Consider the following 25,514-nt stretch of genomic DNA (forward strand, 5'->3'; position numbering starts at 1 on the left):
CTCTTCCCCCACACTCTCTCTCTCTTATTCTCTGCTCAGGTCTGCACTCTTCCCCCACACTCTCTCTCTCTCTTATTCTCTGCTCAGGTCCACACTCTAACCCCACTCTCTCTCTCTCTCTCTCTTATTCTCTGCTCAGGTCTGCACTCTTCCCCCACACTCTCTCTCTCTCTTATTCTCTGCTCAGGTCTGCACTCTTCCCCCACACTCTCTCTCTCTCTCTTATTCTCTGCTCGGGTCCGCACTCTATCCCCTCTCTCTCTCTCTCTCTCTCTCTCTCTCTTATTCTCTGCTCTGGTCTGCACTCTTCCCCCACACTCTCTCTCTCTCTCTCTCTCTCTCTCTTAATCTCTGCTCAGGTCTGCACTCTTCCCCCACTCTCTCTCTCTCTCTTATTCTCTGCTCAGGTCTGCACTCTTCCCCCACACTCTCTCTCTCTCTTATTCTCTGCTCAGGTCCGCACTCTACCCCCACTCTCTCTCTCTCTCTTATTCTCTGCTCAGGTCTGCACTCTTGCCCCACACTTACTCTCTCTCTTATTCTCTGCTCAGGTCTGCACTCTTCCCCCACTCGCTCTCTCTCTCTCTCATTCTCTACTCAGGTCTGCACTCTTCCCCCACTCTCTCTCTCTCTCTCTCATTCTCTACTCAGGTCTGCACTCTTCCCCCACACACTCTCTCTCTCTCTCTCATTCTCTGCTCAGGTCCGCCCTCTTCCCCTAAACTCTCTCTCTTATTCTCTGCTCAGGTCTGCACTCTTCCCCCACTTCCTCTCTCTCTCTTATTCTCTGCTCAGGTCCGCACTCTTCCCCCACACTCTCTTGCTCTCTTACTCTCTGCTCAGGTCCGCACTCTCCCCCCACTCCCTCTCTCTCTCTTATTCTCTGCTCAGGTCCGCACTCTTCCCCCACACTCTCTCTCTCTTATTCTCTGCTCAGGTCTGCACTCTTTCCCCACTCTCTCTCTCTCTCTTATTCTCTGCTCAGGTCCGCACTCTTCCCCCACACTCTCTCTCTCTTATTCTCTGCTCAGGTCCGCACTCTATCCCCACTCTCTCTCTCTCACTCTCTCTCTTATTCTCTGCTCAGGTCTGCACTCTTCCCCCACACTCTCTCTCTCTCTTATTCTCTGCTCAGGTCCGCACTCTTCCCCCACACTCTCTCTCTCTTATTCTCTGCTCAGGTCTGCACTCTTCTCCCACACTCTCTCTCTCTTATTCTCTGCTCAGGTCTGCACTCTTCCCCCACACTCTCTCTCTCTCTTATTCTCTGCTCAGGTCTGCACTCTATCCCCACTCTCTCTCTCTCTCTCACTTATTTTCTGCTCAGGTCCTCACTCTATCCCCACTCTCTCTCTCTCTCTCTCTCTCTTATTCTCTGCTCAGGTCTGCACTCTTCCCCCACTCTCTCTCTCTCTTATTCTCTGCTCAGGTCTGCACTCTTCCCCCACACTCTCTCTCTCTCTTATTCTCTGCTCAGGTCCGCACTCTTCCCCTACTCTCTCTCTCTCTTATTCTCTACTCAGGTCTGCACTCTTCCCCCACACTCTCTCTCTCACTCTCTCTCATTCTCTGTTCAGGTCCGCCCTCTTCCCCTAAACTCTCTCTCTCTCTCTCTCTCTCTCTTATTCTCTGCTCAGGTCTGCACTCTTACCCCACTCCCTCTCTCTCTCTTATTCTCTGCTCAGGTCCGCACTCTTCCCCCACACTCTCCCTCTCTTATTCTCTGCTCAGGTCTGCACTCTTTCCCCACTCTCTCTCTCTCTCTTATTCTCTGCTCAGGTCCGCACTCTTCCCCCACACTCTCTCTCTCTTATTCTCTGCTCAGGTCTGCACTCTTCCCCCACTCTCTCTCTCTCTCTTATTGTCTGCTCAGGTGTGCATTCTTCCCCCACACTCTCTCTCTCTCTCTCTCTCTCTTATTCTCTGCTCAGGTGTGCATTCTTCCCCCACATTCTCTCTCTCTCTCTCTCTCTCTTATTCTCTGCTCAGGTCTGCACTCTTCCCCCACTCTCTCTCTCTCTTATTCTCTGCTCAGGTCCGCACTCTATCCCCACTCTCTCTCTCTCTCTCTCTCTTATTCTCTGCTCAGGTCTGCACTCTTCCCCCACACTCTCTCTCTCTCTCTCTTATTCTCTGCTCAGGTCTGCACTCTTGCCCCACACTCTCTCTCTCTCTCTCTCTTATTCTCTGCTCAGGTCCGCACTCTATCCCCACTCTCTCTCTCTCTCTCTTAGTCTCTGCTCAGGTCTGCACTCTTCCCCCACTCTCTTTCTCTCTTATTCTCTGCTCAGGTCTGCACTCTTCCCTCACACTCACTCTCTCTCTTATTCTCTGCTGAGGTCTGCACTCTTCCCCCACACTCTCTCTCTCTCTTACTCTCTGCTCAGGTCCGCTCTCTTCCCCACTCCCTCTCTCTCTCTTATTCTCTGCTCAGGTCCGCTCTCTTCCCCCACTCCCTCTCTCTCTCTTTCTCTCTGCTCAGGTCCGCACTCTATCCCCACTCTCTCTCTCTCTCTCTTATTCTCTGCTCAGGTCTGCACTCTTTCCCCACTCTCTCTCTCTCTTATTCTCTGCTCAGGTCCGCACTCTATCCCCACTCTCTCTCTCTCTCTCTCTCTTATTCTCTGCTCAGGTCTGCACTCTTCCCCCACACTCTCTCTCTCTCTTATTCTCTGCTCAGGTCTGCACTCTTCCCCCACACTCTCTCTCTCTCTCTTATTCTCTGCTGGGGTCCGCACTCTATCCCCGCTCTCTCTCTCTCTCTCTCTCTCTCTCTTATTCTCTGCTCTGGTCTGCACTCTTCCCCCACACTCTCTCTCTCTCTCTCTCTCTCTCTCTTAATCTCTGCTCAGGTCTGCACTCTTCCCCCACTCTCTCTCTCTCTCTTATTCTCTGCTCAGGTCTGCACTCTTCCCCCACACTCTCTCTCTCTCTTATTCTCTGCTCAGGTCCGCACTCTACCCCCACTCTCTCTCTCTCTCTTATTCTCTGCTCAGGTCTGCACTCTTGCCCCACACTTACTCTCTCTCTTATTCTCTGCTCAGGTCTGCACTCTTCCCCCACTCGCTCTCTCTCTCTCTCATTCTCTACTCAGGTCTGCACTCTTCCCCCACTCTCTCTCTCTCTCTCTCATTCTCTACTCAGGTCTGCACTCTTCCCCCACACACTCTCTCTCTCTCTCTCATTCTCTGCTCAGGTCCGCCCTCTTCCCCTAAACTCTCTCTCTCTCTCTCTCTTATTCTCTGCTCAGGTCTGCACTCTTCCCCCACTTCCTCTCTCTCTCTTATTCTCTGCTCAGGTCCGCACTCTTCCCCCACACTCTCTTGCTCTCTTACTCTCTGCTCAGGTCCGCACTCTCCCCCCACTCCCTCTCTCTCTCTTATTCTCTGCTCAGGTCCGCACTCTTCCCCCACACTCTCTCTCTCTTATTCTCTGCTCAGGTCTGCACTCTTTCCCCACTCTCTCTCTCTCTCTTATTCTCTGCTCAGGTCCGCACTCTTCCCCCACACTCTCTCTCTCTTATTCTCTGCTCAGGTCCGCACTCTATCCCCACTCTCTCTCTCTCACTCTCTCTCTTATTCTCTGCTCAGGTCTGCACTCTTCCCCCACACTCTCTCTCTCTCTTATTCTCTGCTCAGGTCCGCACTCTTCCCCCACACTCTCTCTCTCTTATTCTCTGCTCAGGTCTGCACTCTTCTCCCACACTCTCTCTCTCTTATTCTCTGCTCAGGTCTGCACTCTTCCCCCACACTCTCTCTCTCTCTCTTATTCTCTGCTCAGGTCTGCACTCTATCCCCACTCTCTCTCTCTCTCTCTCTTATTTTCTGCTCAGGTCCTCACTCTATCCCCACTCTCTCTCTCTCTCTCTTATTCTCTGCTCAGGTCTGCACTCTTCCCCCACTCTCTCTCTCTCTTATTCTCTGCTCAGGTCTGCACTCTTCCCCCACACTCTCTCTCTCTCTTATTCTCTGCTCAGGTCCGCACTCTTCCCCTACTCTCTCTCTCTCTTATTCTCTACTCAGGTCTGCACTCTTCCCCCACACTCTCTCTCTCACTCTCTCTCATTCTCTGTTCAGGTCCGCCCTCTTCCCCTAAACTCTCTCTCTCTCTCTCTCTCTCTTATTCTCTGCTCAGGTCTGCACTCTTACCCCACTCCCTCTCTCTCTCTTATTCTCTGCTCAGGTCCGCACTCTTCCCCCACACTCTCTCTCTCTTATTCTCTGCTCAGGTCTGCACTCTTTCCCCACTCTCTCTCTCTCTCTTATTCTCTGCTCAGGTCCGCACTCTTCCCCCACACTCTCTCTCTCTTATTCTCTGCTCAGGTCTGCACTCTTCCCCCACTCTCTCTCTCTCTCTTATTGTCTGCTCAGGTGTGCATTCTTCCCCCACACTCTCTCTCTCTCTCTCTCTCTCTTATTCTCTGCTCAGGTCTGCACTCTTCCCCCACTCTCTCTCTCTCTTATTCTCTGCTCAGGTCCGCACTCTATCCCCACTCTCTCTCTCTCTCTCTCTTATTCTCTGCTCAGGTCTGCACTCTTCCTCCACACTCTCTCTCTCTCTCTCTTATTCTCTGCTCAGGTCTGCACTCTTGCCCCACACTCTCTCTCTCTCTCTCTCTTATTCTCTGCTCAGGTCCGCACTCTATCCTCACTCTCTCTCTCTCTCTCTTATTCTCTGCTCAGGTCTGCACTCTTCCTCCACTCTCTTTCTCTCTTATTCTCTGCTCAGGTCTGCACTCTTCCCTCACACTCACTCTCTCTCTTATTCTCTGCTGAGGTCTGCACTCTTCCCCCACACTCTCTCTCTCTCTTACTCTCTGCTCAAGTCCGCTCTCTTCCCCACTCCCTCTCTCTCTCTTATTCTCTGCTCAGGTCCGCTCTCTTCCCCCACTCCCTCTCTCTCTCTTTCTCTCTGCTCAGGTCCGCACTCTATCCCCACTCTCTCTCTCTCTCTCTTATTCTCTGCTCAGGTCTGCACTCTTTCCCCACTCTCTCTCTCTCTTATTCTCTGCTCAGGTCCGCACTCTATCCCCACTCTCTCTCTCTCTCTCTCTCTTATTCTCTGCTCAGGTCTGCACTCTTCCCCCACACTCTCTCTCTCTCTCTCTTATTCTCTGCTCAGGTCTGCACTCTTGCCCCACACTCTCTCTCTCTCTCTTATTCTCTGCTCAGGTCCGCACTCTATCCCCACTCTCTCTCTCTCTCTCTTATTCTCTGCTCAGGTCTGCACTCTTCCCCCACTCTCTTTCTCTCTTATTCTCTGCTCAGGTCTGCACTCTTCCCTCACACTCACTCTCTCTCTTATTCTCTGCTGAGGTCTGCACTCTGCCCCCACACTCTCTCTCTCTCTTACTCTCTGCTCAGGTCCGCTCTCTTCCCCACTCCCTCTCTCTCTCTTATTCTCTGCTCAGGTCCGCTCTCTTCCCCCACTCCCTCTCTCTCTCTTTCGCTCTGCTCAGGTCCGCACTCTATCCCCACTCTCTCTCTCTCTCTCTTATTCTCTGCTCAGGTCTGCACTCTTTTCCCACTCTCTCTCTCTCTTATTCTCTGCTCAGGTCTGCACTCTTACCCCACACTCTCTCTCTCTCTCTCTTATTCTCTGCTCAGGTCTGCACTCTTCCCCCACTCTCTTTCTCTCTTATTCTCTGCTCAGGTCTGCACTCTTCCCTCACACTCACTCTCTCTCTTATTCTCTGCTGAGGTCTGCACTCTTCCCCCACACTCTCTCTCTCTCTTACTCTCTGCTCAGGTCCGCTCTCTTCCCCACTCCCTCTCTCTCTCTTATTCTCTGCTCAGGTCCGCTCTCTTCCCCCACTCCCTCTCTCTCTCTTTCTCTCTGCTCAGGTCCGCACTCCTCCCCCACTCTCTCTCGCTTATTCTCTGCTCAGGTCTGCACTCTTCCCCCACACACTCTCTCTCTCTCTCTTATTCTCTGCTCAGGGCTGCACTCTTCCCCCACTCTCTCTCTCTCTTCTCTGCTCAGGTCCGCACTCTTCCCCCACACTCTCTCTCTCTCTTATTCTCTGCTCAGGTCTGCACTCTTCCCCCACTCTCTCTCTTATTCTCTGCTCAGGGCTGCACTCTTCCCCCACTCTCTCTCTCTCTTATTCTCTGCTCAGGTCCGCACTCTTCCCCCACACACTCTCTCTCTCTCTCTCTTACTCTCTGCTCAGGTCTGCACTCTTCACCCACTCTCTCTCTCTCTCTCATTCTCTGCTCAGGTCTGCACTCTTCCCCCACACTCTCTCTCTCTCTTATTCTCTGCTCAGGTCTGCACTCTTCCCCCATTCTCTCTCTCTCTCTCTTATTCTCTGCTCAGGTCTGCACTCTTCCCCCACTCTCTCTCTCTCTCTCATTCTCTACTCCGGTCTGCACTCTTCTCCCACTCTCTCTCTCTCTCTCTCTCTCAATCTCTACTCAGGTCCACACTCTTCCCCCACTCTCTCTCTCTTATTCTCTGCTCAGGTCCGCACTCTATCCCCACTCTCTCTCTCTCTCTCTCTCTTATTCTCTGCTCAGGGCTGCACTCTTCCCCCACTCTCTCTCTCTCTTATTCTCTGCTCAGGTCCGCACTCTTCCCCCACTCTCTCTCTCTCTCTCTTATTCTCTGCTCAGGTCTGCACTCTTCCCCCACACTCTCTCTCTCTCTTATTCTCTGCTCAGGTCTGCACTCTTCCCCCATTCTCTCTCTCTCTCTCTTATTCTCTGCTCAGGTCTGCACTCTTCTCCCACTCTCTCTCTCTCTCTCTCTCAATCTCTACTCAGGTTCACACTCTTTCCTCCCCCACTCTCTCTCTCTCTCTCATTCTCTACTCAGGTCCACACTTCCCCCACTCTCTCTCTCTCTCTTTCTCTCATTCTCTACTCAGGTTCACACTCTTTCCTCCCCCACTCTCTCTCTCTCTCTCATTCTCTACTCAGGTCCGCACTCTTCCCCCACTCTCTCTCTCATTCTCTACACCGTTTCACACACTTCCCTCCCCCACTTGCTCTCTCTCTCTCTCTCTCTCATTCTCTACTCAGGTTCACACTCTTCCCTTCCCCACTCTCTCTCTCTCTCTCTCATTCTCTACTCAGGTCCACACTTCCCCCACTCTCTCTCTCTCTCTTTCTCTCATTCTCTACTCAGGTTCACACACTTCCCTCCCCCACTCACTCTCACTCTCTCTCTCTCTCTCTCTCTCTTATTCTCTGCTCAGCTCCGCACTCTTCCCCCACTCTCTATCTCTCTCTCTCTCATTCTCTGCTCAGGTTCACACTCTTCCCTCCCCCACTCACTCTCACTCTCTCTCTCTCTCTCTCTGATTCTCTGCTCAGGTCCGGACTCTTCCCCCACTCTCTCTCTCTCTCTCTCATTCTCTACTCAGGTCCACACTCTTCCCCCCTCTCCCCTTTACTTTTTATAGCAGTGAATGGTAATGATCTGGAACTCGCTGCCCACCAGGGTGGTGGAAGCGGAGACAATCGGTGACTTCAAAAGGAAATTGGATGGCCACTTGAAGGAAATAAACTTGCAGGGCTACGGGGATCGAGCAGGTTGGGGGGATTGGGGTCAACTGACTGGATTGCTCCATGGAGAGCCAGCATGGGCTCAATGGGCTGAATGGCTTCCTTCGATGCTGTAAATGACTCGATGGACTGGATTTTATTGTCCCACCACCGGGAATGGCGGTGGGTGCAGAAAATAGTGGCTGCCCCGCACAGGGGCCGCGCTGCCGTGATTATGCGGCGTCCAGCCACTTAACATATTGACGGAGGCCACCCCTCCCCCACAATCACGTGGTGGGGCGGCATTGGTAGCGCCATTCACAATATCACCTGATGCTGGAGCAGGTACTGGCGCCATTTTTAAAAGAACTAAATATTGCAGAGTTGCCCTTTCCCCCCCTTATCCTTTTACACAATGCACACTTGACCCCTTCTCCCCCCCCCACCCCCCATCTATATTCAGAATGCAGAGTTGACCCTTCTCCACCCCCCACAACCCCGCAATATACTCAGAATGCAGCAGAGACCCCTTCCCCTCTTCAATGGTGCCAGCTTCACCCGGATGGGTAAGTGAAGGCACGTGAGTGTCGCAAGTCGCGCTGTAGATGGGGAACGAATGGGACGATCGTGGCGGATGACATGGTAATGGATATTTTAAATAGTTAAACCAAGGTCCTGTCGCAGAGCGGTGGTGGATAGGCCATCACAAAGCTTCCCCACCGCCAGGAAGATTGGGCCCAGCAATCCCGTGGGTTCCGTGACAGCCACTGCCGTTCCGATTCTCCGGCCCACTGCCATGCAAACTGACATCGGGCTGAGAACAAACTCCAGCCCTATGACTGTCTTCTCCACTGCCACCTCCGATCAGGTCCCTTGGATCCTATGGGCTCTTACTTTTCTAACCAGTCTTCCATGTAGGACCTTGTTAAAATCCTTGCTATAATCCATGTAGACTACATCAAACTTGCTACCCTTGTCACCCCACCTTGTTACCTCCTCAGAAAATTCAGTCAAGTAAGTCAGAAACGACCTTTCCTTAATAAATCAATGTTGACTATCCTTGATTAATCCATGTCTTTCCAAATGACGATTTATCCTATCCCTCAGAATTTGTTTCATTCATTACCCACCACCGAGGTTAGGCTGACTGGCCTGTAATTACTCTGTCTGTATCTTGCTCCTTTTTAAACAATGGTACAACCTTAGCAGTCCTCCAGTCCTTTGGCACCATGCTTGTAGTCAGCGAAGATTGGAAAATGATAGTCAGACCCTCTGCTATTTTCTCACTGTTTTTTTTTAACAGTCAGGGGTACATTTCATCCAGCCCTGGTGACTTATCTATTTTCAAGGATGTTAATCCCCTTAATACATCTTCTCTCCATATGTTTATCACATCCAATACTTCACACTCCTCCTCCTTAACTACAATATCTGCATCGTCACCCTCTTTGATGAAGACAGATGCAAAGTATTCATTAAGAGCCATACCAATATCTTCCACTCCTACACATAGGTTACCTTTTTGATCTTTTTGGGCCCTATTCTTTCCTTAGTTTTCCTCTTACGCTTAATGTATTGATAAAATATTTTTGGATTCTCCTTGATTTTTCTTGCCAATATTCTTCCATGCCCTCTCTTTACTTTCCTGATTTCCTTTTTGATTTCATCCCTCCACTTTCTTTCCTTCTCTCGGTTTTCTGTAATCTTGAGTTCTGACATAAGCTTTACTTTTCTGTATTATCTTACCCTGTAAGCCCCTTGACATCCAGGGGGCTGTAGATTTGGTCATCCCACCCTTTTTCTTTGTGGGAACATGTTTACTCTGAATGCCTTGAATCTCCCTTTTGAATGTCTCCCACTGCTCTGACACTGATTTACCTTCAGGTAGCTGTTTCCAGTCCACTTTTGCTAAATTACATCTCAGTTTAGTAAAATTGGCCTTACCCCAATTTAGAACTTTAACTCCTGTTGTATTTCCACCTTTTCCATAATTATGTTCCAACTAGCTGAATTAAAAATTCCTGAAAATAATTCCAGAACTCTTGTTGGATTTGCTATGTACTGGCTACAGTAGCTTTCCTGAATGCTTTTTAAGCATTCTGAACCCTCTGTGCCTTTCACACTGATTTTATCCCAATTATTATTAGAGTAGCTGAAATCCCCTACTATTACTGTCTATTGTTTTTGCACTTCTCAGCAATTTGCTCACATATTTGCTCTTCTACTTCCCTCTGGGGGTCTATAGTATAATCCCAGCAATGTGATCGCCCTTTATTTTTTGTTCCTCAGTTCAACCCATACTGCCTCATTTGATGATCCTTCTAATGCAGGGATCGCCAACCTTTTCTTTAGTGCGAGCTACTTCTGATAAACGAAAAATATCACGAGCCACATAAACATATATTGAAAAAATATGGACTGATAAATGCACACGTCAGTTGATTAGAATCCAGGACCGGCATATTCCTGTGAGGAAGAAGGATAAGTTTGGCAAGTTTCGGGAACCTTGGATAACGCGGGATAGTCTCAGTCATTTCATTATCAAAAAGGAGGAGGTGTCGGGTGTCTTGCAAAGCATTAAGGTAGATAAGTCCCCAGGGCCTGATGGGATCTACCCCAGAATACTGAGGGAGACAAGGGAAGAAATTGCTGGGGCCTTGACAGAAATCTTTGCATCCTCATTGGCTACAGGTGAGGTCCCAAAGGACTGGAGAATAGCCAATGTTGTTCCTTTGTTTAAGAAGGGTAGCAAGGATAATCCAGGAAATTATAGGCCGGTGAGCCTTACGTTAGTGGTAGGGAAACTATTAGAGAGGATTCTTCGGGACAGGATTTACTCCCAATTGGAAACAAACGAACTTATTAGCGAGAGACAGCATGGTTTTGTGAAGGGGAGGTCGTGTCTCACTAATTTGATTGAGTTTTTTGAGGAAGTGACGAAGATGATTGATGAAGGAAGGGCAGTGGATGTTATATATATGAACTTCAGTAAAGCCCTTGACAAGGTCCCTCATGGCAGACTGGTACAAAAGGTGAAGTCACACGGGATCAGAGGTGAGCTGGCAAGATGGATACAGAACTGGCTCGGTCATAGAAGACAGAGGGTAGTGGAAGGGTGCTTTTCTGAATGGAGGGATGTGACTAGTGGTGTTCCGCAGGGATCAGTGCTGGGACCTTTGCTGTTTGTAGTATATATAAATGATTTGGAGGAAAATGTAGCTGGTCTGATTAGTAAGTTTGCGGACGACACAAAGGTTGGTGGCGTTGCGGATAGTAATGAGGATTGTCAGAGGATACAGCAGGATATAGATCGGTTGGAGACTTGGGCGGAGAAATGGCAGATGGAGTTTAATCCGGACAAATGTGAGGTAATGCATTTTGGAAGGTCTAATGCAGGTGGGAAGTATACAGTAAATGGCAGAACCCTTAGGAGTATTGACAGGCAGAGAGATCTGGGCATACAGGTCCACAGGTCACTGAAAGTGGCAACGCAGGTGGATAAGGTAGTCAAGAAGGCATACGGCATGCTTACCTTCATCGGTCGGGGCATAGAATATAAAAATTGGCAAGTCATGCTGCAGCTGTACAGAACTTTAGTTAGGCCACACTTAGAATATTGCGTGCAATTCTGGTCGCCACACTACCAGAAGGACGTGGAGGCTTTGGAGAGGGTACAGAAGAGGTTGACCAGGATGTTGCCTGGTCTGGAGGGCATTAGCTATGAGGAGAGGTTGGATAAACTCGGATTGTTTTCATGGAATGACGGAGGCGGAGGGGCGACATGATAGAGGTTTACAAAGTTATGAGTGGCATGGACAGAATGGATAGTCAGAAGCTTTTTCCCAGGGTGGAAGAGTCAGTTACTAGGGGACATAGGTTTAAGGTGAGAGGAGCAAAGTTTAGAGGGGATGTGCGAGGCAAGTTCTTTACACAGAGGGTGGTGAGTGCCTGGAACTTGCTGCCAGGGAAGGAGGTCGAAGCTGGTATGATAGCGACGTTTAAGAGGCATCTTGACAAATACATGAATAGGATGGGAATAGAGGGATACGGACCCCAGAAGTGCAGAATGTTTTAGTTTAGGCAGGCATCAAGATCGGCGCAGGCTTGGAGGGCCGAATGGACTGTTCCTGTGCTGTACTGTTCTTTGTTCTTTGTTCTAAATATGTACCTATTATAATTACATTATAATATTATAGTTAATATGAAGGAAAACGAATCTTAACTTTATTTCAGTGTGATACTTGACACTGCGTGCTGTCCACCAATCCTGAGAAACTCGGCTTGTAACTGGAGAGGGCAACCCTGATAGAGTCGTTCAGATGCTTGTTGGTCAGTCGGCTTCGAAATGTCAGCGTCCATAATTGGAGTTTTTGGTAACCTTTTCCCTTCCCCGGGTCCGGCTGCTCCCTCCGGGAACAAACACTTCCTTGGGTCCGTCTGCTCCCTCCAGGTACAGACTCTTTCCCGGATCCGACTGCTCCCTCCAGGAACAGGCTCTTCCCCGGGTCTGGCTGCTCTCTCCAGGAACAGACTGTTATCCGAAGACGTGCTCACCTGGCCTTGTTAAGAAACAATGCGTCTAATTGGTTGGCCGTGAGACCAGCGGATATTAGGTCTGCTGTGATTGGTTGGAGAGCACGGGACAGATGGAGCGGTGCTCAGTGGGAGCCAATTAGAATCAAAACAATTGGCACGAGGAGAGCGTCAGGTCAAAGAGCAGAGACACATCAAATAATCTCCATTATACAGAGGGGTACATTGTAATATACTACTGATAGAGTCTACATTTACTCACATGTAGTTTTTTTTTCTTTTTATAAGGAAAACGTTTCTTGTTAAGTGCAATTTTTCAAAGCTTTATGCGAGCTACTTAGAGACCAACAGCAAGCTACCAATAGCTTGTGATCTATTTGTTGGTGGCCCCTGTTCTAACATATCCTTCCTCACAGCTGTGATTGTTTCTTTAACCAATATTACAACCCCCCCTTCCTTTTTTATGCCCCTCTGTATCCCGCCTGAAATCCCTGTAACGAGGAATGTTGAGCTGCCATTCTTGCCCTTCTTTAAGCCATGTTTCAACAATAACTACATCATACTTCCAAGTGTCTATCTGTTCCCTCAGCTCATCTGTTTTATTCACTAGACTCCATGCATTGATGTATAATACCACTAATCACTGAACAACTCCTTTGTTGTCTATTTCCTAGCCTTTATTTCCTCTGCCTTCTACACTTGCTTACTGATTTTATGCCTGCCATTTCTTCTCTCTCTACTGCATTTACACTCAGGTTCCCATTCCCCTGCCAAGCTAACTTAAACCCTCCCCAACAGCACCAGCAAACTGCCCTGCCACAATATTGGTCCTAATCCCATTAAGGTGTAACCCATTGAGCTTTTCAAGGTCCCATGTACACCAAGGCCGGAATTTTACGCTGCCCCAGCGGGTCGGATGTGGCGTTTGGGCGGCGTCAAATTGAGCAGCAGGCTCCGGGAGGCCTAGCTGTCCCGATTCTGTCTCCAACCAAGTTTACTGAGATCCGGCGGGGTGGGGGGGGGAGGTTGGCGGGGGGTGCAAAGTGGCCCGCCTGCCCGAGGCCAATCAAGACCCTTAAGTGGCCACTTAACAGCCACTTAAGGGCCCTTGCCCGTCTCCATGGGTATTTTACCCCTGGCAAGCGGGTGTGCCGGGGACATGAAAGGCCGCCCAGCTATAGCTGCCGGCCTTTCCGCACCCCGGTTGAGCACAGGGTGCCCGATTGAGGGCTGCCCCCGCCTCCCAACCCAACCCTGGGTTCCAAGATGCCCCCCTCCCCCCAAACGACTACCTTAGCCTCACCAGGGCACGACCGATTCCCCTGGTGAGGCAACCCAAACTTACCTTCAGTCCCGGCTCCTTGGTATCCTCCTCGGTCGGCTGGGCTGCAGTCCCAGCAGTGGCCACCGCTCCTAGTGGCGCTGCTGAGACTAAGAGCTGCCGGCCCGCTGATTGGCCGGCAGCTCACTGAGGCGGGACCTCCTCGCTCAAGTGGGTGGAAGTCCCGCCTTGGGCCAATTAAAGCCTGGGGATCCGTAAAATACGGGACGGATCCCCAGGCTGGGCGGAAGCGGGTTCGGCACCGACATTTACATCGGAGTCCGGCTCCCGTCCGCTCAGCGTAAAATTCCAGCCCAGGAGTCTAAAGCCCTCCCTCCTGCATCATCTCTCTAGCTACACATTCATCTGCACTATCCTCCCATTTTCTACTCACAAGGCACTGGGAGTAATCCAGAGATTATTACTTTTGAGATCCTACTTTTTAATTTCTTTCCTAGCTCCTTAAAATCTGCCTGCACGTCTTCATTCTTCTTTCTACCTATGCCTTTGGTAGTGGGAAATGAGGTGGGCCAGGTGGACCAAGTGTCTGTGGGGGAGCACTTGGGTAAGAGTGATCATCGTATCATAAGGTTTAGACTAGTAATGCAGAAAAACAAGGAACAAAATAAGGTAGAATGCCTAGATTGGAAGAACGGATCTAGTCAGAGTAAAATGGAACCAAAGACTGTCAGGAAGAGCTGTATCAAACAATGGGTCACCTATAAGGAAGAGATGCTTCAGGTACAGGCTCGTAACATTCCAACAAGGGTGAAAGATAAGGGAACCAAGAACAGGGCTCCTTGGTTGATGAGGGAGATAGAGATGATGATGAAACAAAAAAAGAGGGTGTATGATCCATGTTAGATGGACTCATCAAGTGAGAAACAGGCCATATACAGTTATTTCAGAGGGAAGATGAAGAGGAAAATAAGACTGGACAATATGAAAATAGAATGGCAGTCAACATAAAAGGGAACCCAAAGATCTTCTACTGGCATGAAAATAGTAAGCAAGTGGTAAGAGGAGGAGCGAGGCCCATTAGGAAGAGAGAGGGTAATACATGCTTAGAGGTGCAAGGCAAGGCTTATTGTGCTAAATGAGCACTTTGTATCAGTGTTCAGGAGGGAAATGGAGGCTGACAAAATATCAGTAGAAGCAGAAAGAGTAGAGGCAATGGATAGGATAAAATTGAGAGGGGAGAGGTACTAAAAAGGCTGGCTATGCTTAGAGTGGATAAGTCACCTGGTCCAGATGGCTCACATCCCAGGTTGCTGAAGGAAGTGGGGATGGAGATAGCGGAAGGACTTTCCATAATCTTCCAATCTTCCCTAGATATGGGGGAGGTGCCAGAGGATTGGAGAGTGGCAGATGTGCCACTCTTATTTAAGAGAGGATGTAAGGACAGTCCTAGCAACTACAGGCCAATTAGTTTAACGTCGGTGGTGGGTATGGTTTTAGAAACAGTAGTCAAGGAAAATATCAACAGACACTTGGAGAGGTTCAAGTTAATTATGGATAGCCAGCATGAGTTTGCAAGTCATACTTGACTAATCAAATTGAATTTTTTGATGAAGTAACAGAGAAGGTTGATGAAGGGAATGCAATGGATGTTGTTCATATGGATTTTAAGAAAGCATTTGAGAAAGTACCACATAAAAGGCTAGTTAACAAAACTGAAGCTCATGGAATAGGAGGGTCAGTGTCCAATTGGATAAAAAAATTAAGGACAGAAAACAGCGAGTTGGAGTAAATGGTTGCTTTTCAGACTGGAGGATGGTAGACAGTGGCATATCCCAAGGGTCAGTGCTGGGACCACTGCTTTTTTTTGCTATATATAAATGACTTAGATCTTGGAATACAGAGTAGAATCTCAAAATTTGCAGATGACACCAAACTTAGACGTGTGGCAAACAGTGAGGATTATATGAACTGCCTGCAACAGGACATAGATAGGCTAGCAGAATGGGCAAACAGGTGGCAGATGGAATTTAATACTGACAAGTGTGAGGTGATGCATTTTGGCAGAAGGAATAGGGATAGGCAATTTATACTTAATGACACAGTTCTAAAGAGTGTGCAGGGACAGAGGGACTTGGGATGCATGTGCATAGATCTTTGAAGGCAGGACATATTGAGAGAGTGATTAGTAAAGCATATGAATCTTGGGCTTCATAAATAGAGGCATAGAGTGCAAAATCAGGGAAGTTATGCTGAACCTTTATAAAGCTCTGGTTAAGCCCCAACTAGAGTATTGCATCCAGTTCTGGTCTTCACACTTTAGGAAGAATGTGGAGGCCCTTGAGAGGGTGCAGAGGAGATTTACCAGAATGTTTTCAGGGATAGAGGATTTTAGTTACAAGTTTAGGTTGGAATAAACGGGTTTTGTTCTCCTCAGAACAAAGGAGATTGATGGGAGGTTTAATATAGGTGTACAAGATTATGACAGATTATATAAGTTAGTCAAGAAAAAACTGTTCCCATTAACAAATAGTACAAGGACTAGGGAACCCACATTGAAGGTTTTGGGCAAAGGATGCAGGGGGAATATGAGGAAACACTTTTTTACGCAGCGGGTGGTAATAACCTGGAACTCGCTGCCCCAAGGGTGGTGGAAGCAGAGACAAGAAGAAGTTGGATGGCCACTTGAGAGGGATAGACTTGCAGGACTATGGGGATTGAGCCGAGGAGTGGGACTGACTGCATAGCTCCGTGGAGAGTCGTCATGGACTCATTGGGCCGAATGGCCTTCTTCTGTGCCGTAAATGACTCTGATATGGAACATGACATCTAGCTGTTAACTCTCCCCCCTCAGAGTGCGCTGCAGCCATTCAATGACATCCTGGATCCTAGCACCAGGGAGGCAACATGCCATCCTGGATTCATGCCTGCAGCACAGAAATGCCTGTCTCTTCCCCTAACTATTGAATCAATGGCTTCTCTTCCCATTTCCACGCAGTAAGTAACCTCTGGTGTACTCCAAGCAGCTATCCTTGATCCCTCATATTTCTCAACGTCATGCTGCCCACATTAATGTGTATTTTACTATGCAAATTGTTGTTGAACAATATCTTACACTAACCAGTTTGAATTGAAATTAATTTACTAACCATTTACTAATTTACTAACTATTAGGTTACTTGCAAGCTGTCACAAGATTTCTTGCTAAATCATCAAGAAACCAGAAAGCACAGACCACAGAGAAACAAAAACTCCCATTCTGAGAGATCCATGTGTCAGAAGTGCTCACCCCTTTTTCTGTCAATCATCCCCAACAAGTTAGTACTAAATCATGGACCTCCATAGTGGTCATCTCCACTTCTATAAACCCCGTACCTTCAGGTCTCACCTTTAACAAAGGGAGCCACATAAATATTAGTGATTGTGAGCTGTTTAAGACATGATAAGGACTTCTCCCCTGGATCTGAGCAAGGGACAATGACTGGATGAGTTAATTACTTAAAAACCCGTTTTAACTATTTGGAAGCCTGTATTCAGTTCAACAGCTGAACTCCATATTGTATGGCTATACCCAGGCAGTTTACAGGGCATTCCCTTTTAAATCTTTAAGGCAACTCTTTAGTCAGTTTTATGGGGTACTGTTCCAAGGATGTTATTTTTTTTTCATCTTCATACTCTTCCCTTGGATTAGTGGAAGGATTTGCAAGCTGACTATCAGTCTGACAGGCTGCAATGTGAATGTTCATTTCATGGCCATAACCATCTTTATTGTTATGGTTATTCCTATATGGTGGGAGGGTTTTATGGGCTCCCATAATCCATACAATGAGGGAGAGATAACCACACCCACAGGACAAGGGTATCCTGCTGGATTCAAACCAGAATTCAGAGCTGGAGCTCCAGTCTCCAATTACCTAGATGGAGCGGGACTCAAACCTTGTACCTTCTGACTCAAGAGATGGGCATGCAACAACTAAGCCAAAGGGTCACTCCGAAGGCTGGATTTTGTTATCGGTTGTGGGTGTGCAAAATGGCGGCGGTCCTGCCTGTGATGTTTTCAGCTGCACTGCTGCGATGACCCAGCAGGCAGCCGCTTAGTGTAATGACGGCAGCAGTCCTTCCAAAATCATGTGGCAAGGGTGGCATTGGCGACGTGTTTATGGAGTCTCCTGATGTTGGATTGCAGACTTCAACCCTTCCCCCGCCCCCATAGTACCCACTTACAGAGCTCCCCCTTCACCCCCACCCCCCGCTCACGGTACCCACTTAGAGATCCCCATTCACCCCAGAGTACCCACTTAGAGTAACTCCTTCCCTTTTCCCCACAGTACCCACTTACAGAGCTCCCCCTTCCCCCCCCCCCACTGCACCCACTTACAGAGCTCCCCCTTCCCCCCCTCACAGCACCCACTTACAGAGCTCACTTCCCCCCCCCCACAGCATCCACTTACAGAGCTCCCCCTCCCCCCCCACAGCACCCTTTTACAGAGTTCCCCCTTTCCCCCCCCCCCACAGTATCCACTTAGAGATCCCCCTTCCCCCCAGAGTACCCACTTAGAGTAACTCCTTCCCTTTTCCCCACAGTACCCACTTACAGAGCTCCCCCTCCCCCCCCACCGCACCCACTTACAGAGTTCCCCCTCCCCCCCACCACACCCACTTACAGAGCTCCCCCTTCCCCCCCCCCCACAGTACCCACTTACAGAGCTCCCCTTCCCCCCACAGTACCCACTTAGAGTTTCCCCTTCCCTCTCCCCCACAGTACCCACTTACAGAGCTCCCCTTCCCCCCTTCCCCCCACAGTACCCACTTAGAGTTCCTCCTTCCCCCCACAGTACCCACTTAGAGTTTCCCCTTCCCTCTCCCCCACAGTACCCACTTACAGAGCTCCCCCTTCCCCCTTCCACCCACAGTACCCACTTAGAGTTCCCCCTCCCCCACAATACTGACTTGGAGTTCCCTCTTCCCCCTCCCCCACAGCACCCACTTACAGAGCTCCCCCATTCCCTCACATCTGCAGATTGAGTTTAGTGGCAGTGTCCGATGTCGAAAAATATTCACGAAGATAACAACGCATCACCTACCTAACCTTTGCAGGCACCAAGAACTCCCGCCTCGGTGGCACCAGCTTTTCAAAGACGGGACTGTGAAGGCACGTGAGTGCCGCTGTCGTGCAGAAGATTGCGAATGTCTGGTAGTAGGATCCCACCGAATTATATACTAATGCTTGCAAAACTGTATTTAGCATATTTAAACTACAATCCCCTCGCTTCATGGCGGAGGTACCACCATGGAACTTCACCGTCTCCAAAAAGAATTGGAACCCGGCATTACAGCGTTGGGTTCCGTGGCGAACGAATCTGTGCCGATTCTCCGACCCCTCCACCAGAAAACCTGCCTTCCAACGGCACGTAAAATCCAGCCCCTAATTACTTACCGTAGCAGCTAAGATTTAATGTGCATTGTGAACTGTAAGTAATACAAAATATGCATTATATGCCGAAACAGTTATATTTGTGCATTAGTATTGTAGCAGTTAACATTTAATGTGCATTATGTATTATAATTGAATGATTCATTTAGAACTGTGAAACAATTAAGTAAGTTATCCAAAAGCAAAATTCTGCGGATGCTGGAAATCTGAAATAAAAACAGAAAGTGCTGGAAATACTCAGCAGGTCTGGCAGCATCTGTGGAGAGAGAAACAGTTAACGTTTCAGGTCTGTGACCCTTCATCAGAACTGGAAAAAGTTACAGATAACAGGTTTTAAGCAAGTGCAGAGACGAGGGAGGTGGGGGAAAACAAAAGGGAAGGTCTGTGACAGGGTGGAAGGTGGGAGACTACAAGCGACTATTACTGTGAAGTTTTGAAATGGTTCTCAGAGAATCCTAGTGAATCTGTGCTATTCATTCTCTTTTGCCTCAACATCCTTCCTACATTATGGAGCCCAACACTGCACACAGTTCCCCAATTATGGTCTTACTAAGGTTTATACAGATTCACCATTGTATCCAAACTTTAATAATCTATACCTCATGCCATTAAACCAGTGATCCATACTTATCCATTTGAGGTGCAGCTTTTAAAAGGACTCGTGAAGGTGAACTCGCAACTCCAAACAATCCAGCTTGCTCCAATAATATTTTTCAAGAAGCCAAGATGTACCGCCTCCCATTTACTGACACAAAATACCTTCTGCCATTTTTATGCCCATTCTACATACGACCATATGAATTCGGAGCAGGAGTAGGCCACTCAGCCCCTCGAGCTTGCTCTGCCATTCAATAAAGATCATGGTTGAACCTATTGTAACCGCAACTCCACATTCCCGCCTACCTCCGATAACCTTTCACCCCCTTGCTTATCAAGAATCTCTGCCTTAAAAATATTCAAAGTCTCTACTTCCACCGTCTTTTGAGGAAGAGAATTCCAAAGACTCACAACTTTCTGAGAGAAAAAATTTCTCCTCATCTCTGTCTTAAAAATGGGCAACGCCTCATTTTTAAACAGTGACCCCTGGTTCTAGATTCTCCCACAAGAGGAAACATCCTTTCCACATCCACCCTGTGGATGTGGATACTCCATCTGTCAAATTTTTCCGACTCACTTAACCTATTTAAATCCCTTTGTAGACTCTTTATGTCCTCTTGACAGCTTACTTTCCTACCTGTCCTAGTGTCGTCAGCAGCCATAGCTGCCATACCTTGTGTCCCTTCATCCAAGTCATTGATATAGATTATAAATAGTTGAAGCTTCAGCCCTGATCGCTGTGGCACTCCACTAGTAATGGCTTGCCAACCGGAAAATGACTCATTTATCCCTACTCTCAGTTTCCTGTTATCTAATCAATCCTCTATCCATGCTAATATGTTACCCCCACACCATGAGCTCTTATTTTGTGTAGTAACCTTTCAGGCATCTTATCGAATGCTGTAAGCAATTCTTTATCACGCCTACCTGTCCTGCTACATTCAGGGATCTGTGGACTTGTAATCCGAGGTCCCTCTGTTCCTCTACACTTCTCAGTACCCTACTATTTATTGTGTATTCCCTTGCCTTGTTTGAAATGTTAAATATTTTGGATACACCTCATAAAGTGGGGCAATGTCATGGACATATTTAATCTATGACATACACATGCATAAAACATGTCAATGAAATGGGTGTATTAAATATTTTATAATATATAAAATTGAAACAGACAAAAATGGCCTAATTATATTTTGAGTTGCAGATGAAAATAAATCACTGCAGAAAGAGGAATGGTTCAGCATCATTTTGCTTTCAATATAGGAAAAAATAAAGATCACCTTCCAAATAAATATGGAGAAACAAGAAGATAAACTGGGATGCTATTAACACTGTAATAAGAATCTCTAGAGATGAAAGCTTTCAAAACCTGATTACCATAATTTTATGATCAAATATTCTACAATCTGGCCATAAATTTGTTGTTGGAAACAGAACACATGTTTATAATGAAGCCTGAAAGTCTCGCAAGTGTCCCAGGCCTTCCAAACTATTATTAGTGGACATGTTCCTACATTAATGGACCTTGAATGAGTGTTTGTGAAATAGTAGTGGAACATATTCAACGAAACTGCTAAATCAACAAGGGTCTGCGCTTTTAGATTCATGCTAAAATGTATCGGATGTCAGTGGCCAACGAAGGCTGCATTCAATTGCTAAGCTGGGAGGAAACACAATAAGCACCCATTTGCAATGTTACTGCAGGTCTACTGGGATTTGGACTGGGAGCAAGATAACAAGTTAAAATATGAAAAGGTGATGTAGAAAATATAGATGTTTGGCAAAAAACATTATAAAAGTTTGACATTTTCCTCTCGGGCAAGGTCCCAACAAGGAGGAAAATATTGCAAGTATTTTCAAGTGGAAAGCAAGAACTATATGACAAGAGAAGGAGTCAGCATCAGAGAGTGAGCTTGATGGAACTGTGCCTAATTAACTTGGATGAAGATTTGGAAAGAACTGATGAAGTCAACATGAATGGAACATTTTAGGTAAGATATAGAGCAATAGACACCCAGATCGAAACTCCACCAAATGATTGGCACAAAGGTAACTCATATCAATAGGCAGAAAAATCAGTGTAAGCTAGAAATTCGACCAATCTTCACTCGTTTTACAGGCATAAAATGGGTGCCTAAGGATCCAAATATGGTGATCAGCATACACGTGCCAATCCCATGCCAGAAATGCATTGCAAGCTGTTTTGGACCAGGCTCCTCTGTGTGTACACCCTCTTCAGGGTGTACAGCAGAAGCTGCAGCAGGTGACATCAGTGACATCTCCCAGTTTGCTGTTCACCTACCAGGGAATTCACTGAGGATCACTATTGCAGGAGCAACACCTGCATTGCATTCCCTGTGGACAGAGGAAAGCATGATGAGGCTTCATCCACATCGCAGGATTCCCAGGGTCCAAGATTCCATGGACTGCAACCACATTGCCTTGCGTACATCTCATCACCATTCTGGCATCCCTCTGAATAGGAAGTGATTTCACTCCCTCAACACTAAGCTTCTTTGCGGCCATTGGCAGGGCATCATGCAGGTCTGTGCCTCGTTTCTTGGCAGCGTTCATATATCCTGTGTCAGTGCTCTGTGCCACCTTTGTTCCAACCATGCCATCAGGTTACTGGCTAGCTACTGACAACAAGGGCTATCCCCTTCAGACATAGCTCATGACTCCTGTCAAGAGCCTGGCCACAGCTGCTGAAGTGACCTACAGCGAGAGCCATGCCACTACCAGAGGTGTCATTGAGTAGACAGTCATAGTGCTCAAGCAAAGATTCTGCTGCCCGGGCCGTTCAGGAGGAACTTTGCAGTACACCCTTGAGTAAGGATACAGACTTGTTATTGTCTCCTGCATGCTCCATAGCTTTGCCACCATAACGGACCAACATTTATCACCACCTGGACAAAGAGGAGGGACATGGGAGGAGGAATGAAAGGAAAAAGAAAAACCAGTGCCTCTAGTTGCCATAGCAGCTTATCCAACTGTGTTTCACCTAAACCATCTCTCCCATCCCCAGTGCACCACAGTCCCACAATCCTTATCACCCTCCTTACTATCAGCATCCACTTGCCTTGTTTCAGTCCACCCTATGGCTGCTGCCCTCACTTCACTACAGGATAAAACCAACAAAACAAACAACAAATTTATCAAACAACTGAAATCTGCATCTAATAGTTAATAGAAATAAGTATGAATCACCCTTGTGCAATCCCTTAGTGTTTGTTCTCTGTACTTGTTTACTTATCTTAGTGCTCCTACAAGGTGTTTCCCCAGTGTCTACAGCTTGAGAACTGGAAGGCTTCAAATGAGGACTCTTCAGATGCCTGTGGTTAAGGATCTCGGGTAATGCTGTGCCTAGAGGGCCCCATTGCAGACTGCAGCACTTTGGTGCTATTGAACGATGGAAAAAGGAAAATTAAAGGATAATTTTAATTGCTATTGTGGAATATATAATTTTTGATTTTATCTTGTTTAAAACCCTATTTTGGTTTAGAAATTTCAATGAAGTTATTTGTTTTTCCAGGGTCAGGGCAGTCTGGCCAAGCTGGCTATGTGGCATCTACAAGGGCACTGGCAGGGTGGGCGGTGGGCGAGCAGGCATGTTGTCAGCCTGACAGAGGGCTCTCCCATGGAGCTGAGACCACTCAATTCAGCAATTCTACTGCTTTGCATGCAAACAGAGTGGAGGACTAATGAGACACTCTGGGTGCCCCTGTCAACACTGGCGCCCTAAGTAAAGGTCGCAGCCATCTGAACTACCATGACTGCTGTCAGAGATGTCACCAGAGGCTCCGTCATGGTGGGTGCCATTGTCATGTTCATGGAGCTCACCACTCAGTCCATGTTGTGAAGAATGGTCTCTGTGCGCAGTTTGAAGTCTTGACACAACTTGGAGTTGGACTTCTCCATGCTCTGAGCCATTATGCGCAAGCTCGCTGCCCAGTGCACCTAGCACTTCCTGATAGATGCCCATTAGTCCCCTTGGATAGCCTGGGCCTTCGAAGACAGGGTCCATACCATATGCAGCTGAGCTAGTATGTGATCTTGTCTTCCAATGAGCTGGCACTTGTGGTGTCCTATCTCCGTGCCCTAGCTGTGGCCATTGATTCACTACATGAAGATCTTTCCTTTAGCCTGTCATCTGAAGTACGTGTGGTACCAGTCTCTGAGCTGCTGTTCGCTGCAGTGAGATCGAGTGAGGTGCATCTTCAGAAAGGCTGGCCTCCTCTTCCTGAAGTGGTTGAAGTATCTCCACATTGTCAGCACCTGAAAAGAAATAAGGACAAGGGTTGGCTCTTCACATGAAAGGAGAGCTCAAATAGATTAATGATTGCTTAAACTGCTGCAGTTTGTCATGCAGGGTGTGTAGGATGAGATAGAAGAAGAGAAAAAGAGGATAAGGTGTGAATAAACCCCGTTGGACATCACCTCCAGTGTCACCACTCACCAGGGCCATGACTCTGCTCCTGCCCATGAAAGCAGCACAGTTTATTCCACAGGGAAGAGGGTGTACAGGCAGGCTTGGCCTCCTCTGGTGGCAGCTTCCTGTCTCATGTTATACACAACCTTCTCCGGCAAGAAATTAAGGAAGTGTGTTAGTGACGGTCTTGAGCTGCTGAGAGAATGTTTCAATCCTATTAGAGTAGTTGGTATACAGTGTGTAAGACTGTAGTATGATTGCCTTTCAGAGTGATGTCCCTTAAGATCTTAGTATGCTAATGAATCAAGTACCAGGACGCAGTCATGTGACTTGGAGCCAGAGTCACTCTGGAACTGTAACATCCAGAGTAAGGTTCTGTAAATAGTTACCTCTGTACTGTATATACTTGTTAGCTGTTAGGAAACCTGTTAGAGATCTTCAGCATAACTGGACTCCAAGCATCTCATTTATGTTACATCTTCTTCTTCTTTGGCCTCCTTGTCTCGAGAGACAATGGATAAGCGCCTGGAGGTGGTCAGTGGTTTGTGAAGCAGCGCCTGGAGTGGCTATAAAGGCCAATTCTAGAGTGACAGGCTCTTCCACAGGTGCTGCAGAGAAATTTGTTTGTCGGGGCTGTTACACAGTTGGCTCTCCCCTTTCACCTCTGTCTTTTTTCCTGCCAACTACTAAGTCTCTTCGACTCGCCACACTTCAGCCCCGTCTTTATGGCTGCCCGCCAGCTCTGGCGAACGCTGGCAATTGACTCCCACGACTTGTGATCAATGTCACAGGATTTCATGTCGCGTTTGCAGACGTCTTTAAAGCGGAGACATGGACGGCCGGTGGGTCTGATACCAGTGGTGAGCTCGCTGTACAATGTGTCTTTGGGGATCCTGCCATCTTCCATGCGGCTCACATGGCCAAGCCATCTCAAGCGCCGCTGACTCAGTAGTGTGTATAAGCTGGGGATGTTGGCCGCCTCGAGGACTTCTGTGTTGAAGATACGGTCCTGCCACCTGATGCCACGTATTCTCCGGAGGCAGCGAAGATGGAATGAGTTGAGACGTCACTCTTGGCTGACATACGTTGTCCAGGCCTCGCTGCCATAGAGCAAGGTATTGAGGACACAGGCCTGATACACTCGGACTTTTGTGTTCCGTGTCAGTGCGCCATTTTCCCACACTCTCTTGGCCAGTCTGGACATAGCAGTGGAAGCCTTTCCCATGCGCTTGTTGATTTCTGCATCTAGAGACAGGTTACTGGTGATAGTTGAGCCTAGGTAGGTGAACTCTTGAACCACTTCCAGAGTGTGGGCGCCAATATTGATGGATGGAGCATTTCTGACGTCCTGCCCCATGATGTTCGTTTTCTTGAGGCTGATGGTTAGGTCTGTTACATCAGGCAACATAAAAGACTTCATTATATGGTGGCAGCTGTGGTGAAAAGAAATTTCTATTTTGAAGACTATATCTCTGAAAACAACTTCCCTACAGCTACTGGAGAGAAAAGTAGAAAAAAAATTACTGGCTCAAACAGTAAAGAAAAAAGGGACTCACCTCCAGCTGTAACAGACAGAGCTCAGAATGATCGGCTGCAAGTAAATCGTGTGAGCCATTGTGCCAACGGGTCAGGGATACCACTTTAAAAAACTGCCTTGAAGACCTTCAAAAGATTGTTTCTTTTCAAAAACTCCATGTAGAAAAAGAATGGGGAAGACCTGACTCCTTTCCCGAGCTGATCGAGGTTGGCGCCATT

The 25,514-nt window shown here is 47.8% G+C and overlaps 1 protein-coding gene across 1 annotated transcript in view; it reads left to right on the plus strand.

Annotated features, from left to right (window-relative positions):
* LOC137383008 (transmembrane protein 233) overlaps nt 1-18,475 on the plus strand; it is a 60,391-nt gene extending 41,916 nt beyond the window's left edge. The window contains exon 3 of the mRNA XM_068055596.1: nt 18,397-18,475. Coding sequence (XP_067911697.1) covers nt 18,397-18,459 — 63 coding nt within the window. The 3' untranslated portion in view covers nt 18,460-18,475. The remainder of the gene's footprint in view (nt 1-18,396) is intronic.
* The last annotated feature ends 7,039 nt before the right edge of the window (nt 18,476-25,514 follow it).

Source organism: Heterodontus francisci, chromosome 23 (genome assembly GCF_036365525.1).
Source record: "Heterodontus francisci isolate sHetFra1 chromosome 23, sHetFra1.hap1, whole genome shotgun sequence".
Taxonomy (NCBI): Eukaryota; Metazoa; Chordata; class Chondrichthyes; order Heterodontiformes; family Heterodontidae; genus Heterodontus; species Heterodontus francisci.